The sequence below is a fragment of the Acomys minous genome (genome assembly GCF_964271855.1).
Source record: "Acomys minous genome assembly, chromosome: 1".
Lineage (NCBI taxonomy): Eukaryota > Metazoa > Chordata > Mammalia > Rodentia > Muridae > Acomys > Acomys minous.
In genome coordinates, this window is record NC_140483.1 from 119,325,349 (window position 1) to 119,343,959 (window position 18,611).

Genomic DNA, 18,611 nt, shown 5'->3' on the forward strand with positions numbered 1-18,611 from the left:
ACGGATGGACTGCGATGATGCTGTGTCTGCTTTTAGTCAGCTTCTTCCCCTCAAGATCTTTCCTGGCTATTAATGCTGCTGCTCAATACATAGTCTGATTTGAAGTATTTATCGTGAATTGCCTAAAAATGATCCGTTCCTCAACGTAGCATGCTTATGGATAGACAGTTCACTGCAGAGATGTGGACATGGGCCTCACTGTTTCGGTGTGAAGCCAGATGGACTGCAGAGCCCTCTGGAGTGGTGCGGGAAGGGTGGGGCACCAGGATCCTTCACTACACACCCAGACCTATGGCAGAGCATTGCTCTATGGGCTTGGTGGTGACACAGCCGTTAACGTTGAACAACATGTTCTATCCAGTTGGCTTCGCTTCCTCTCATTCTGCCTGCAAGGAAGTGGAGGTGACTTCATCCACAGCATTTTTTTTTTAAAGCTTGTGGTGTGATATTTTATGTGTTTGTCTTACTACGGCTTTGTTACATTTTCTTACTGCCCCTACTTCCTACCAAAACAAAACAAACAAACAAATAAATCACTACCACCACCACCAACAACAACAACAAAAACCAAGGAGGATACAAATACTACCTCCTCCCTTAAAAATTTCCATTTATATTGCTACTATATCAATTATTATGTTATAATACCATTTTAATAAAAAAAATTCCACAAATAAATAAATAACATTTAATTATGTTGGGGGTGGGGACAAAGGAAAGTTTTTAAAAACGTGCTATTTTTAAAAATTCAGTAGGCTAAGGTATTTGCCACCAAGCCTGACAATCCAAATTTGATGCTGAGAACCCACATGGCAGGAGAACAGATGCAAGCAAGTTGTCCTCAGATCTTCATAGTGTGTGCCTTCAGCATGGCCCCATGTACACATGTGCACCCACACATATGCATATACACAAATTACATTTGTACAAAGTACATCATGTACAAAGTATATAAGTAAATGTACTTTTAAAACGTTAACATTTTGACTGCTCAAACGTAATCTGATTTTTAGACATTTTTGGATGAAAAAAACACGAAGTGCCTGCTTCCCTCCCACAGTGCAGAGTTTGGGTGTGGGACATAGAGGAGGCTGTTCTAGCTGTCTGGGGCACCTTGCCTCCGTTCTCAACTATTCTTATCTATTGAGTGGTATCCTTTGGAAACACTAGCTATAAAAACAGTCATAAACAAGACTTAATTATGTTGATGGTTATGTCACAACACGCCTCTCGAGCAGAAGTGCATATGTGGCTGCTGTTCCTTCCTCTAATTTGTCCTGTCACAGGTTCACACTGCTCCTAGAGGAAAACACCATAATTTCTCCAAATGAGCAAGACTGGAGAACACCCCGTAGACAGCGCCAGCCCTTTAAGTCCCACTGACTTATGAGCTCCTGGGTAACTCAGGCCAAGTTTATTATGCATTATATCCACAGAACACTCCTTCTTTAAAGTCCTTTATGATGTCCTAGCCCAAAGGACACCCACACCCCCCGCCTCCTGCGTGATCGAGAGCAGAGAACGTGAAGGAAACACGCTGAGATGAGGAAAGGGTATCCTCGATTCATTTGGATTAAGAAATACAACCCTCGCCGGGCAGTGGTGGTGCACGCCTGTAATCCCAGCCCTCAGGAGGCAAAGGCAGGTGGATCTGTGTGAGTTCGAGGCCAGCCTGGTCTACAAAGAGAGTTCAGGAAAGCCAAGGCTACACAGAGAAACCCTGTCTTGAAAAAAAAAAGAAAGAAATGCAACTCTCCCAGGGTGTGTGCGCGTAATAACAACAACAACAATAACAATAAAACCCAGAGGTGGCTTTGCTTTAGGAAGTGAAACAAGATCGACGCAGAAATGATTTATCTGACAAAACTCTAGGAGTAGCGGGTCATCACTGTGCACAGCATCCTCTGGAGTCTCTGTTTCCATCTGCTGGTGACCAGGGTTGGCCAAACCCCAGCTGTCGAGTCCTGTCTAATGCTGGTCACAGAAGCCTTTCTCCTTCTGCCACTTGCAGTGAACAGGGGAGAACTGCAAATGTATCTCACTTCCGTTCCTAACTTGCACAGTTTTCTTACTGCTGGTTCCTTGCTTCATGCTTTTTTTTTTCCTTTTTTTTTCTAGCTAATGGCTGCTCAATAGAAATACACATAACGGAAAAACTAACAATTGCTAAGACTGAATTTAAATACAATCAAAAAGACATCTCTAAGAAAAGCAAGCAGATAATTAAAGAGCCTAACTACAATATAATATTGTGGACTATATATTATTATTATATTATATGGCTATGACCAAGCTAAGGGAGATAAAGATTTCAATAGTATGTCAGTTCATTGTTTAAAAAAAACTGGACCATGTAGTGAGAAAGGCCACAGGTGCTGGACAAGAGTTTTTTTGTGTCTGCACTAATGTGCTACATAATTAACTGGTGGCAGTAAGATGGCACTTGGCTGTGCTAATACTTTTTCTTTTAATTTGAGTTTTGCAAAAAGCAAGAGGGATTTAGGACTAATGCATGTCATTTTCATTTTTATAAATGAGAAAACTGAAGCCTACAGTGGCCAAGTGGTTACAGCATCCATGTAATTGGAACTAGACGGAGGTAGGCTGACACTAGGCCAGAGGTCCTGTGGTTCCTTCCCTTCTGTTCCACGTGATTCTGTTCACACAGAGATATGTTGAGGTGCCTGGGAAAGTCACAGATTATTTATTTTACATTTACTATTGTTGTTGTCATCATCATTATACTTTTTACAAATCTGCAACCCTCAACTTTTTTTTTTAACAATGACGACATTGCACATTTTTGTGCAAAACAAACCCCGCAACCTACCCTTTTCCGGAGCTTTTCTGCAGCGTCAAGTTCAGCCTTAATGGTTTTATCAAACTTGTTCAGAAGTTTAGGCTTCTTTTTCTTAACTGAAAGAGAGAGAGAAAAAAAGAGAGAGAGAGGTGTTTCCGTTTAGTTCACTTTTTGTCAAGGCAGTCATTAAAAATAAGGCTGAGAAGTCATGCTTTGCTGTCCTGCATGGAACTGCAGGAATGTTCGAGTTCGCTTTCAACCAGTGAGCACAGAGCTGGAAACTCCCAGGAAGACTCTGCCATCCTGCGGGGCTGTCCTGCACATGGCACAGAAATTCCCTTTGTGCAAACAGCATGTGGACACCATTTTGAAGAAGTGAGTAAGCAAGCCTTTCCAATAGTGTGTGCTCACGTCAGAATTCTGCTGTTTACTTAAAATCCCCTTAATGTTATTAGACCCAGCCCGGTGATTTGTCACCAACAATCTTTGTAATTACTGACGCTTTGGGACGCCATGATCCATACCCATATTTGAGGCGAAAACCTCTGACAGAAAGTCACAACTACCCCCATGGATTCTATGCTTCTGCTAAAAGAGAATACTGTGGGCTCCCTTCTTATTCTTAGCATCACTTCTTATACCAACTAAACATAAAATAACTTGTCTTATTCTTCTCAGTTGAAAATACTACTATGCTTTCATTCATAGCTACGTGACTGACAAAGCCTGCTGATTCAGTTTGCGAGCTCTCTCCCCACCTCTCTCTTCTTCCTGAGGCTTTCGTCTGCCCCCCCACCCCCCCACCCTCCTCCATCATGCACATGTCTCTTTGATGGTCCCTCTATTATCATATTCATCTCTGTACTTACTTAGCCTGAGTCATAGAGTCCTTCAGGGTTGCACCGTGTCTTACACCAAAGCTGACTCTTATCATCTATTTGGCAAGTGGCTACGCAAAGCAAAGCCCTTCCCCTGAAAGGATGCCACCCTGCAGTCTAAGGGCAGGCCTCTGGTGCAGGCTCGGTAGTACCCCCTGGAAAACTCAGGTGCACAGAATTTCCCCAAGATCCCAGCCTGCCAAAGGCAGAAGCTTAAAGAATAAAACAGAAGCTTCTAGATAGAGAAGGGAAGGCACGTCTGGAAACGGAACATAATAGGATAAAAGACAACAATCCAAAGATGAATTCCATTATTTTTGCATTAAACTTACAAACATAGTAACCTTTACTTTACTCTAGGACAAAGCAAGAGAGACCCCACTTGCCGAGAGTTCATAAGTATACCCACATTCCCTTGTCCTCTGCCTGAGAACCGAACCTTCTATGTCTCACTCACTAGCTGTTTGGGGCTCCATCAGTATTTAATAATCATCTAGGGGTTGAGGGCCAAGATGAACACATGCTCAGAACATGCTCTACCACTGAGCTACCATCCCACCTCTCTTTTTACTTTCTATTTGAAGGCACGCCCTCATAAAATTTCCTAAAGCTGGATTCGAACTCATTCTCCACCTCAGACAAGTCTTGATGCTGTAATTCTCCTGCCTCAGCTGCCACACCACCATGCCCAGCCACTGAGCCTTTCAAAGTAGACACATAAGAAACAGGGAAGGATGGTTATTGTGTCGGATTCGCATAGCTTACGATGGTTTGTGAGGACTCTGTCTACACTCTAGTAGAGACTTCTGCTTTTCAATCTTTGTGAATACAAGTCTTTTTCCAAAAGTACAAAGAAAATGAGACCATGAACTTCAAATCCTCACTTCCTTTGCTATGCTATAAAAGATAAATATAATTAAAAGATACAAGAACAATGGAAGGCACAGGAAAGGCATTATCATTAAAGATTTAGTCTGCATAAAAATTAACTGTGGCTGGCAGCAGTGATGCATGCCTTTAATCCCAGCACTCGGGAGGTAGAGGCAGGTGGATGTCTGAGTTTGAGGCTAGACTGACTGGTCTACACAGTGAGTTCCCCAGACAACCATAGAGAAACCTTGTCTCAAAAAACCATATTGTAGTTTTAGTAGTAGCAGCAGCAGCAGCAGCAGCAGCAGCAGCAGCAGCAGCAGCAGCAGCACAACACCCACGATTTCTCTCATTTCCCTTTACTCTATTGCACTTCCCTCCTGGAAGTTGTTTCAGAGTGTGGTACACAGTAGAAGCTGGCCGCCAACAAAAGACCCAGAAGCTTCTCATTTTACTTGATCTGCTCCACCCAAGACAGCAAGCAAAATAATTTCTCCAATAAAAACAAACTAAAGTTAACCGTTTTCTACCAGTTGTTTTCTATACCTACAGTGTCATGCTGTTCAGAGGATCTTTCTGAAACACAGCTTGCTCATGCTACCACATTTTTTTTTTCAAAGTAATCTTGTAGATTCCCAGAACACGCAAAAGGTAGCCGAACTTCATTCAAATGTCAACTGATCCTACCCGTGGGAAGTGACACCATGTGTTTCGGGAGGAGATACAAGGCCCCAAATTCAACACTGACTACTCTATCATGCATTAGTCACCAAGTAGAGGTAAATTCAAAGTCTTAACCTTCAAGATACTATAATTGTGTTTGGAATTCAGCAGAAATTTTCACAAGGAGGATACTTATGGGAAGTTAGCTTTTCATTACTGTGACAATAAACCAAAGGATCAATGCATACGATGGGAAAGTTAGAGGAGATCGGGCGCATTCAGGGTGATATGGTCCTGGTGGCGCACGCCTTTAATGCCAGCACTTAGGAGGCAGAGGCAGGCAGATCTCCGTGAGTTTGAGGCCAGTCTGGTCGCCAAAGTGAGTCCAGGACAGCCAGGACTGCAAGAGCAACTCTATCTCTAAAAACCAAGCCAAAAACAAACAGATAAACAAACAAAAAACCCAAACAACAACAACAAACACAAAAAACCAGGAAGGGTAATTTTGGCATAGGTTTTGAGAGGCCTAAGTCCATGCTCAATTGATTTAGGCCCTGGGCTGGAGCAGTACACCATGATGTTGGGCACACAGAGGGAGAGGCTGCTCCTGTTGGGCAACCAGAAAGAAGAGGATGGGGGCAGGAGGCTGGGATCACAATAGCCTCCAAAGACACACCCACCATGAGCTAAGCTTCTTCCACTGGGCTTCCACCTCTTTCTTTTCTTTTCTTTTTTTATTTAAGTAATTTATTCAGATCTCCCAGTAGTACTGGGAGCTGGAGACAAAGACTTCAACACACACCCTTTGGGAAAACCTAAGCAAACCATAGCAAGTGTTACCAAAGAGAACACTGAATTTGAGAAAAGTGAGTACAGATTTAGTGTACAAAATACTTAGAATAAGAGTCTTTCTGATTTCAAAAATACTGTATTTTGGAATCTTCGCATATGGTAAAATAGATTATCTTGGTGATTGGGCAAAAGCCTATATATGAAATTCATCTATCCATATATCATATATGAATGTGTACATATTACACTATGTATATGTACACATGCATTACACACACACACACATACACACCTATACGCATACAAACACATACTATGCATGCTTGAAGGAAATGTTCTGTGTTAGTTTTATGCTCTTGTGTTTCGAATGGTATTCATCACATCAGATATGGGCTTTTCCTGCGTGTCTTACTGAATTAATTACACAAAAATGTTCTGGTACTTGCAGCATTTCTGACCTTCAGATTAGTGATGCTCAGCCTACAATTGCTCATGGTAGGTTTAGAGTAACACAATGTATCTGGGAAGAAGAAGTGGAACCTTCCAGGAAAGATGGAACCATAAATACAGCCAGGCAAGGGTGGCGGTGTGGGCAGAGGGAGAGCATTTGCTCTGGAAGTCAGTCAGAAGGTGCTGAGAAAGGGGGCTGGTTGAATGCCTGTTTTATTTACTGCAGATGCGATGTACCTCGCTCCTGTTGCTGTGACCTCCCCCACGAAGATAAACTTAACCCCTGAAGTGTGAACTGAAACAATTGCCTTCCCCTTAATCTGCTTTTGTCAAGACATTTTATTACTGTTACAGGCCAGGAAACTAAAGTAATCTGTTGGGGTATATTGTGTGAGGCTGCGTCTCTGCACAGTCAACTGTTATTGCTAAACCTGCAGAGCTAAGTACTTACTGGCCAAGTCTTGGTGTTGTTATTTCTAAGGCCCATCACCAGTTCCTCACTTGCCTATTGGATGTAATAAACAGAGGCGGGGGTAGGGGGTGGGCGTGGGGAGATGGGGGAGAAGAGGGGAAGGGGGAGGAGAGACAGACAGACAGACAGACAGACTCTGGAAGTAAAGGCAGGTGGATTCACTAGTAGGACATGGAGGTGAATGGACAGACATGAACAGAACACCGCAGAGAGGTAGAGCTGGCCACATGGCGGGATGTAGTGCCAGCATTAGCCAGGTTGAGCTAGATTGGTAGCTGGGAATCTGCCCAGTTAAAGGTCTAAGCTTTAAAATATTAAAACAAAACAAAACAAAAACTTCCATGTCATTATTTGTACCACTGACCAGTCTGAAAGTCCTGCTGTAGCAACCAGTAACTTGTACCTCTGTCATTAGGTATTTTTATTTTAAGAGGAAGGATAGACAAACACACTTCCTGTTTGAAAGCTCAGGTTTGGGGCCACAAAACACTAATTCTTGTATTAGAAAAATCTGAATTTTCTAGACTACTGGCAGGCTGAAGGTGTGAGGCTGCTCAGAGACCACAAGCACTGACTCGCTGTCTGTCTTAGCAGAGATGAAACCTACCAATGCCAAGCCGGCTACAGGAGCCAAAAGAGTCCAGTTCTCATGCTCAAGGATTCTAAGGGTTGCAGAGGAAAAGCATGAGCCTTAACATGAAGGACCATTGCAATAATAATGAGCACTGCCCTACCCTCCTCCCCTGACAAAGAACACTAGATGTAGGTGGAAGCCACACAGGGACAGAGAATCTGTTTCTGTCTGTGGCTGCTGCTTTGATACACTTTTTTTTTTTTTTTTTTTTTTTTTTTACTGATGGCTCAGAGGTTAAGAACACTGCCTGTTCTACCAAAGGTCCTGAGTTCAATTCCCAGCAACCACATGGTGGCTTACAACCATCTATATATAAAATGAGATCTGCTGCCCTCTTCTGGTGTGCAGGTGTATGTACAGCCAAAGCACTGTATACTTAATAAATAAATAAGTCTTTAAAGAAAACATTTTTTATTACTAATTGTACACAGACATGAAGTCAGCTGCGTGATTGCCTCTCACAGACCTACCTGAAATGCTGTACTCAGTCAAGGGCATAGTGCTTGCCTTGAGTTTCCTCACTACTATGCTTCCTTGAGCCAGCATTCGTGCCTTTCTCACGCTGGCCCCATATCCCTATTTTCATCTTCTGCTCCTTCCCTGTGAAGCCTACATTTCCTTTATATGAAACTGCATGTTAGGCTTTTCAATGGTGTTTTCTGTACCTGGCAAACCCTTCCACTTCCTTCTGCTAAAGGATCCTCTATCTCACCACCTGCGATCCTGTTCCCAAGCCATCCCATGAAATCATCAATGGTCCTTCATCAAAAAGCAATACCTTTTCATGCTTATATAACATTTTATTCCAAGAAAAAGAAGAAGAAAAAAAAACTACTCCCCAAGACTGTTAACCTGGTTGTATGAACAGCACTCAATCTTCTTGTTACTTCCTGACCTTTGTCCTTGCAAGTTGTTTCCACAAGGAAAGAACTGGCCTTCTCATCATTGATACCTAGCATTTGGCACTTGACCCACCACAGAGAAATCCTCAAGGACTGTCTCTGAAAGTATGAGTGCATGAACGAACTAAGACATCCTAGAGGGGATGGCAGCAGTATCCGTTTGCAATTTAGGTGTATTCACATCCTTAAAATGAAAGCTATGGTTCTAAGAAGCTATGATGCACAATGGCCTGAGCACATTGCTTTAAAGAATACCTAATCCAAATTGTTCAGTGGGGACACTAGCCCAAGGGGCAAGTCCCATGAAAGTCTTCACTTACCAGGAAAGTGGGACAGAGGGGAGGATATCCTACTGGGACTTTAGGTGAGAAAAGCATGGGAGAATGGGGAAATAGAAGGATCCAGAGGGTCCTAGAAACCTACAAGAAAAACATTATGACGGGTAGATCTGGGCCCAAGGGTCCTGCTCAAACTATGGCACCAGCCAAGGACAATAAGGGCAGTAACCTTCGAACCCCTACCCAGATCTATCCAATGAACAGGACATTCTCCACAGTTGAGTGGAGACAGGGGACTGACTTTCACACGAACTCTGGTGCCCCATATTTGACAACGTCCCCTGGATGGGGAGGCCTGGTGGCACTCAGAGGAAGGATAGCAGGCTACCAAAAAGAGACTTGATACCCTATGAGCATATACAGGGGGAGGAGGTCCCCCTCAGTCACAGACATAGGGGAGGGGAGTAAGGGGAAAATGGGAAGGAAAGAAGAATGGGAGGATACAAGGGATGGGATAACAATTGAGATATAATATGAATAAATTAATAAAATATATATGTATATTTTAAAAACAGATTGTTCAGTGAACCATAATGGGAAAGGCAGAGGAGGAAGACAAGGAAAAGAAGCAATCCAGGCTCAAGCTATTTCTCATAGAACACTCCATGGAGAGAACACTGGCATGCATTTCACGTGTCTTAAGCTGTTTATGTTTTTAGTGCATTTAGTAGGGTTGTACAGATAAGACAGAATATATATAGGCACAGGTAGCCAGGAGGTTCTTGGTTTGCAAGGTTCAGCTATTTTTAGTGGAACATAAAGCTCTCCTTTCCTCCTTTCCTCCCTCCCTCCCTGCCTCCCTCTCCTTCATTATTGGACAAAGTCTCATGTAGCCCAAGCTAGCCTTGATTTCACCATGGATCTGCAAATGAACATCAGAGCCTCTCACTTCCATTGCAGGCATGACCCTAGCCATGAGTTACCATGCCAGGTTCGACAAAACACAGGGATTAAGACTGAACCCAGGACTTTCCCATGCTCTGCTCTAGGCCTCTCAAATTCTTTTTGTTTTGTTTATGAAACAAAGGTGTCACTGTATTACTTGGATTCTCCTTGAACTTGCTGTCTCAGATGATCTTCCTACCTCAGCATCCCAAATCCCTGAGTTTTTAAGTGCAGGTTACTACACCAGGGAAATCCACTGTGGATATATAACTGGCACTTATTGAATGCTTAATTGGTTAAAGACATATTCCTTACCCAAGATACATATTCTGTAAACATCAGGAACCAAGACTGGGTCTCAGGTTGTCACCAGTAGACGGCAACACCAACACCCTTTACAATTGCTTCCTATCTCTGGCTTCTGGCCCAGACACTGAGAAAGTGGGCTGTTCATACGCTCTGATCACAATGGCAGAGTGGAATTAAGTATTAGTGTAAGTACTACATTGTACAAAGGAATTAACAAATTTGTATTACTGTCTCTAAAGATAAAGGTAGTTTAAAAAAACCATAGTAATTTTCCTTCCTCTTATGTCTTAACCGCCCAGTTACATTACACAACACCCTGGCTTTACACAAGGATCACCGTGTGAACCTCAGTGCTGCCACTTGTGGGTGATTTGGAGAATCTGCCAAGCCTCTATGCCTCCATCAGTGCAATGGGGGGAGCGGACTCTGCTTGTCCGGAGGGTAGTCATGGGCATCAAGTGCCACATCAACAGTAGTTACAACTTTTACATATGGCTTCTTAAAGTACCTTAAAATTCTGCTTTTTAATTCAATGGAAAATCTGCATGAGCTAGCGTATTAGTAAATGTGTAAAGTTTGTTTGTTTTAGTTCAGATTTCTCCTATGGCCAAACACTTCTCCTGTAGAGGTTCGGGTGGCTCTTTTGACCCACACTATAGCTATGGAGTCACACTATACTTCTCTTGCTCCCCAAACCCTATTACAGTTCGAGGATCCCTGATCCAAAACCCCCGTGAGATGGCCCATTGAGTGCGAGCACTTGCTACTAAGCCGGATGATCTGAATTTGAGCAATAGAGGTCTCACAATGGAAGAAGAGAAATGACTCCTATGAACTGTCCTCTGACCTCTGTGTGTGTGCTGCTGCATGACACCTTCCCCTAATAAAAATAAAAAAGAAAGGAAGACAACAAGATGTAAACCTGAAATGCTCGATTGCAGAGGGCTGGGCAAACGGCAGGCATCTTCTCGAGTCCAGGTGGGGCTCACTTGCCAAAGATTATCACCGCAGGGTTTGTTGGAAGGCGCTGATAGAGGGGGTTGGGTCATGGAACCCTCAGCCGAGTTCCAGACACACACACACACACACACACACACACACACACACACACACACACACTCCACACTCACTGCATGTGGCCTTAGGATCTCTGGGAGGGGCCAGAGGACACAGGTGGGGAGGGATGAGCAGCGCAGACTCCAGCTACACAGGCACAGGAAAGCTATCATCCTTGCTGTGTACAGATTCTCTAGGCTCATCTGTGCTCCTGCGTGTAACCTCCCACTCACTGCTCTAAGTAAGCCTAGACACCTCACTAGTTCCCCCAGGTGAACTCTAGTGAGACCACACCTTGGTCTGTTGCCAGGACCTGACAAGAAGGGGATACTAGCTGTTTTCAATGTGCCCAGAAGTCCAAAACTCTCTGAGTAACACATTATCACAAATCCGAGACTTGAATACACACACACACACTTTGTTTCGGGCAGAAACATTATTTAATGTGTATGTCTTAGTTTTCTTGTTACTATGATAAAATATCCTGAATGAAAGTCGACTCAAATGTGGAGAGGTTTATTTTGATCCACAACTCAAGGTTTCGTCATGGCAAGGCAGCACCACGTGCCAAGTGCTGGAGGCAGGTCGCTGCACCCACCCCAAGGAAGCGGAGAGTGGTCGGTGCCTGCTCTAACCTCACTCTTTCCTTTTTATACAGTCCAGGAAACCGGGCCTAGGGAATGATGCCACCCATAGGTGAGTCTTCCCATATCAATTAAAATAATCAACATGAGGCCCCCTGAGGCTTGCATCCTGGCTGATTCTATCTCATAGAATTGACCACCGGAACATTAAAAATTAACTTCAGTCTATGCGACTCAGGTTTATATGAAATGTAAGTGAATTGCACGACAAGACTGGTGTGTCACCCTCAAGGCGCCTCGCTGTGTATATGTAAATATTCTCAAACTAATGACAAGCATTTATTACAAAAGTTATCAAAGGTAGAATCTGGAGAAAATTCATCAAATTAAATTAATTACTTAATTTAAAAAGCAAAATAATTTGGGGGAAAGAAATAAGAGATTATACCACAGTAGCCGAGAAAAAAATGCACTCTCTTCCTAAGATGCAGGCTGAAGCTAACAGCCATGTAATGTTAACTACCTTAATGTTGGTAAATAACAATTAAGGCAAGTCCTACTAAACATTGTAATCTACCCAAATTCAAATCAGAAGTTACACTTGATGTTTTTAAAACGAAAATCACTGACAAGTTTCAACATCAGATAACAATTAAGACAAGTAGAATTCACCCAGCATGGTGGCACACACCTTTAATCCAGCACTGGCACTCGGGAGGCAGAGGCAAGCAAATCGCTGTGGGTTCGAGGCCAGCCTGGTCTACAAAGCGAGTCCAGGATGGCCAAGATAACATAGAGACATACCCTGTTTCAGAAAAAGAAAAAAGAAAAGAAAAAAAGACAGAATTGGAGCAGACCCCTAAAGAGTCCTAAGTTAGGATTTTTTATGAAAATCTATCTGCTCAGGTGCTGGACAAGCAGGCCTGCATCTACTAGTGTTCCGATGAGACCGGCAGGGGATGTGGCCGGAGCCCTTAGCTATTTTCTCTTTCATTTAAAGGTGAGAATTGTGCAAGGTGTTCCCTACTGCTAAGCACGCCACTGGTTCTACAATCAGTTTGCTCCGTACACTGAGAGACAGGCACGTTCTTCGCTGCTTAGAAACCCGGGGAAGCAGACAGCCGCGGGACTGCTTCCAGCAGGAGCCTTTGTTTGTATTCTTGCTATGCCGAGAAAGAGAAATTAATGTATTTGATCCAAAAGTGACCCCTTCCGAGGCTTCACTCTCTAAGGCTACACATTTCACAGTATGAGTGGAAGAAGGGGTACACTCACACCACTTTGGGGAGATGCTCTAACCTGCCAGCATTGTGATGGGAAGGGTGGACAGTGCCCCCTCCCCTGCCTCCAATGGTGGAGGAATAATGGACCTTTGTTCTCCTCAGAATTAAATACCAACTACAAAGCAGCAGGAGCCCAATATTCGAAGCTTACACTGAGCAGCGAACATAAATATTTTTCCAGCTAAGAGACACTAACGAATACAACCCAGTAAACATTATATAAAGGGCAATTGTTTTCATCTGCCCCCTTGATGGAAATTCTGTGAGATTCAGCTGGGAGCGGTCCATGGAGGCAGCAAGTATTTCAGTTCATTAAATGGAGTTGGCTGTCTCCCCATAGGGTTATTTTAATAAATTATACATCATTCCCCTTCTAGAGTAATAATCCTTTAACAGATGTGACCCCATATGTTAAATTATAAATTTTAGACACTAAGTGATGTGTTTTTTTTAGGTGTAACTGAAACCCCATCAGTGCCAAGGCAGTCCATACTCATGCCATCTCCATGGGCACTCTTTTGGAGGGAGGAGCTCCACCCCGGCTCCACTCCAGATGCAGTTCTGACAATCTTGGTCCTCTGGTTCTCTAGCTATTAACTGGGTATCTAAGCAACAAAAAGCAGGAGCTGGGGGTGCAACTCCAGGGCGTATCACATGCATAGCACAGGGGAGGTGTGGGTCCCCTGGTCTGCAAGTAAATACAGAAGGGTGAGGGTGCCTTGCCTCAGCAGCAAACACAGACTGGCACATTAAACATAGGGAAGGCATAAAAGCAGGCCAAACAAGTACAAGTTCAAATAGGAATACATGTGGGTAAAGTGCATAGGGCTACCCATACTAACGACCCCCAAAGCGATGCTACATTAACTGATGGTCACTAAAATCAGATTTGTAGCCATAAAATTCTGTACAACATCCACTTGCAAAGAGCAGAAATGTATGTAAGAAGTATGTCAGAAAATTACCTACCAAAGTGCATTAGTGTTGTTTAAACATGGCTTAAAGGTACTTGAATTCTTTCTGTAAAGGCTTTGTTTCTGTAAAACAGTGATTTTTTTTCCCATTGACGTCAAAACAATGCCCTGTATACAGTCTCCAAGCCTGGCTACGCACCAGCATGTGTGGAAGGACCTAAAATGAACAAGGGACTCCCACACACCAGTGATGGGTAAACAGCAAGTGACTCTGAGGTACCACATCTCTGAATCATCTACAGCCAGGGAGGAATGTATCACACCAATAACAACCTAGGGGATTTGCAAGATAGCTTTCAGTGCTTAATTTTCACCGAACTGCCTTGCTATCAACAGGTTCCGTAGAGCTGATGAGCGTTTAACAGCATAATAATGACTTCCTTTAATTGTCACATAGTTTAAGACATTTGCACGGGATTCTTATTTTTACATGCATCAGAGGAGTTTTCACCATCAATCTCTAAAACACATCTGAGGAGCAGAATATGAGAATTTCAAGAGAGCCTTTCAAATTTGTCCCTAAAACTAAAAATGAACACCTGATATCACAGAAGTTATTGATCTTGGCTTTCAGAAGCCATGGTTGACAGGAGAGGATGACCACAGCCTTTGGCAAACAACTCAACAGTGACCCTCTTGGTCTCCAGAGAATGAGAAATGCTTACCGTTATTTGGGCAACAGAAGGAGGATAAAACTCTTTCTGATAGTCAAACAAACAGGAAAAAGTTTAAAGTGTTATTTAACTGGTATATTTCTCACTATAAACAAATATGATTCTAGTTTATATTAGAACCACAGAGAGTGAAACCTGTAATTTGCTATAATGTAGAAGCAAATATTACTATTCTAGACAGAGGTGCTGAAAATAACAGTACGGTAGAAGGGGCTATTTCTTTCGAGTACTAAAGTTATGGGTAAATATGATGACAATGTTTTAAATATCTCATACAATACATGAGACAGTGGTTTCCTAGAGACTGTACATACGGCAAATTAAAGGCAGTGACTGTGAGGGAGCACAAAGCAAGTCTCCTAAACCAGTTTTAAAGGGAATCCTAAAAGCAGGCCGAGTGAACAGGTCATATTCAAGAAACCAAAAATAATGATGACGAGCAAATTTCTGCCGGAAGAAAATGGAATGAGATGTGAATGGAGCCATAGCATAAACACACTAACGAATCAAGAGAAGAAGAAGAAGCACCCTCCATCAGGAAAGAGGTCCTCCACACAGCCTAGCATTATGAGGATAATAAGGAGACTAAACAGTGTTATGTGAATTAATTAAACAAACCAGATAAAATGGGGCAAATTTTTGACAGTCACAAACTTAAAAAGTAAGTAAAAAAAAAGTAAATGGAACATATATGCCAATTTAAAAACTGTATGTGTGGTTCTAAATCTTCCCACAGAGAAAATTCTAGGCCCAATAATCTCCATTGGAGAATGTTACTAAGTATTTCAGAAAGAAATAACATATAAATTCTTGAAGAAAACAGTCTGTTTCTCAACTTACATCAGAAGCCAGCACTTCTCTCAACACCAACAGCAGACAGATTTTATATGAAAATAACACTAAAAGTTGTTATGCTTTTCAAACACGGGTGTAAACAGTTCTTGGCAAACATCTGGCAAGCAATCCAACCAAACAGATCAAGAAAACCATACAGCAAGGCTTAACTCTGAAACGTATACTACTAGTCTAAAGTTTGAAAAGCAACAAATGCTATCTATCACACTAATACAATAACTATGAAAAATAGAAGAATATATTTACAAGAATGTGCACTATCTTTCTAAAACATCATGACATCATCCCCAAACTCAAAATTAAAAAAAAAAAAGCAAGCCAATAAAAAAATAGACAAGATTTGAAGAAACACTTCTTCCAAGAAGAGATAATATGAGAAGCTGAGTGAAATGTTCAAAATCATTTGTCACTAGAAAAATGAAAGCTAAAACCAAATGAGAAACAAGCACAGAGAGGTTGGAGTGCTAGCGATTGTTGGGTAGCAAATGTTGGCAAGGGTGGGGGAGAACTGAGACACTATCAAGAGAGTATGAAATTAACTTACATATCCATTTGGAATAGCTTAGGAACCCTCTCTCTCTCTCTCTCTCTCTCTCTCTCTCTCTCTCTCTCTCTCTCGGTTTTGTTTCGAGTCAGGGTTTCTTTGTGTAGCCTTGGCTATCCTGGACTTGCTTTGTAGACTAGGCTAGCCTCGAACTCACAGCGATCCGCTTGCCTCTGCCTCCCGAGTGCTAGATTAAAGGCGTGAGCCACCACCGTCCAGCTAGGAAGTTACTAAGTTAAAGATACACTTACAATACGGCCTTTCTACTCCTATATCTCAAGGAAAATGAAAGCATGAGTCTTCACATTGGCTCGTATATGGATATTCTTAATAGAGTTGCCATGGCCCAAAGCTGGAACTAATCCAAATGTCTGTAAGTGGATTGATAAACAAACTCTATTACAGCAATAAAAACATGTAGTACTTGTCAATAAAAATAAGCTATTACAGCTAGGCCGTAGCGGCGCACGCGTTTAATCCCAGCACTCGGGAGGCAGAGGCAGGCGGATCCATGTGACTTCAAGGCCAGCCTGATCTACAAAGCGAGTCCAGGACAGCCAGAGCTACACAGAGAAACCCTGTCTCAAAAAAAACAAACCAAAAACAAAAACCCAAAACAAAACCAAAAAAGCTATCACTACATGCTGTTACGTGAATCTCAAAATAACTGCTCAATAAAATGCTACCCTCAAATATTGTACACTCTCTAAGGCCACTGATTCAGACTCCTGGCAAATGAAGGTGAAGGCACAGGGACCAGAGTTGATTGGTGACTCCGTGGCGTGTGGGCGGAGCAGGAGATGGAGTGTTGGCGGAACACACAGAACGTGTGCGTCCCTGGCTGTGGGTATTGTCTTGATGGTGGTGACTTTCTCTATTTGACACATATCAAACTGTCAGATTGCATTTAGTGAAGCTTGTTGTGCCAACCGCACATGAATAAAACCATCATAATACAAACATGTAAAACATAATTACAGTAAGATTGTATTTTTAAAATTTCACAATAATTCTTAGGGGCAGGAGACACGGCTCAGTAACTGAGCTTGTAACTCCAGTTCCAGGGAATCCAATGCTCCTTTCTGCCTTCCCTGGGTACCTGCACTCATGTACTTACACACACACACACACACACACACACACACACACTAATTGAAAATAAATCTTTAAAGGAGAAAAGGAATGATTCTGAATACCAGGGTTGACCACTTTTTTGGATAGTGTTTAGGTCTCCATAATTATCTTAAGAAATTCTACTTTATTTGTTTGTTCTGAAGTGAAACAACTAAGGAGTCCAAATACTGTGATGTTGGCTCTGTCCGAAAAGCCAAAACTCCTCACATAATCCTGTCAGATCCGATTGGGTTGGCAAATCACTTTAAATGGCTGTACCACTGCTGTGTGGTAGGAAACTCCAATACAGGATACGGCAGCATCCCTGAGCCACATTGAGAGCAGCGCCTGTGCACTCTGGCACACACTTGCTGAGGCCTCACCTCATGCTAGTTAGATTCCAAACTAGCCAAATATAAACACAAACTCAGATGGCCCGGATAATGGGGGCGGAGCTGTAATAAGTACCAGAGCAAGCTGAAAATGACAGTCAAAGTAGGAATTACAGTGTGCCTACGCACAGGCAGCTACTTCTACTGGGGTCAGGTCCAGTCTTTGGAGTCTTAAAACACAGATCTAAGTTGGGGTACATGAAGGAGGAAAGTTTATTCCAAAGCAAAAGGGAAGTGTGGAGGTAAAAATAGAAGGAGGCAAGTTCAAGGATTCAGACCATAGAGGGGTTTCCGGGGTGCTGGAACAGGGCCAAGACTACATGGTGGCCTGAAACCAGATGACATGGTTCTCTGAAGCTGTCCCAGAGAAGGCTGGATTTGCTTTGCAGACGTTATGGTGTTACTATGGCTTTAATGGTGACTGTAAAGGACCAGCTTGAAGCTTTCCTGGTACATGCATAAGCAGAAATAATGGATTAGCAGACAGATCCTAGAGATATGATGACCACAGGTGAAGTCACAGGGCCAAGAGGATGGCAGCACGGGGAGAAGAGTGATTACACTTCTGGTGTAAACTAATGACCAAATGATAAGAGAGAAAGAGAAGCATTGAAAATAAAACCCAACAGAGGAAGGACAGCAGGCTACCAAGAAGAGACTTGATACCCTATGAGCATATACAGGGGGAGGAGGTCCCCCTGAGTCACAGTCATAAGGGAGGGGAGTAAGGTGGAAATGGGAGGGAGGGAGGAATGGGAGGATACAGGGATGAGATAACAATTGAGATGTAATATGAATAAATTAATAAAAGAAAATTTTAAAAAAGAAAATAAAACCCGATCTCTTATGCGTATACACTGTCATGCTGTTTCCCATAATGCATTACTGAACATACTGTCACTTAAAGAGAAGGTGGTGACATTCCAAAATATCACAGATTATTGTCATCCCCAAAGATACACTACGCTATGATCCTTTATATGAATAATGTGTGGTTTATTTTTATGCAACAGCACACCACATGTTTTGGTTTTTAACAGATGGCAAACTCTTTATACCCTGGTTTTAAGCTTGCACTCTGGGAACGAAAACTATTTATACAGTAAACACTTTAGCTGATCCTATCTTTGGACAAGTTTAATT

The 18,611-nt window shown here is 42.6% G+C and overlaps 1 protein-coding gene across 6 annotated transcripts in view; it reads right to left on the minus strand.

The window, feature by feature from the left end:
- ASPH (aspartate beta-hydroxylase) overlaps positions 1 to 18,611 on the minus strand; it is a 204,669-nt gene that overhangs the window by 67,310 nt on the left and 118,748 nt on the right. For all 6 annotated transcript variants that reach the window (XM_084776185.1, XM_084776183.1, XM_084776181.1 and 3 more), the window contains one exon: positions 2,831 to 2,916. In XM_084776185.1, the coding sequence (XP_084632311.1) occupies positions 2,831 to 2,916 (86 nt within the window). The remainder of the gene's footprint in view (positions 1 to 2,830; positions 2,917 to 18,611) is intronic.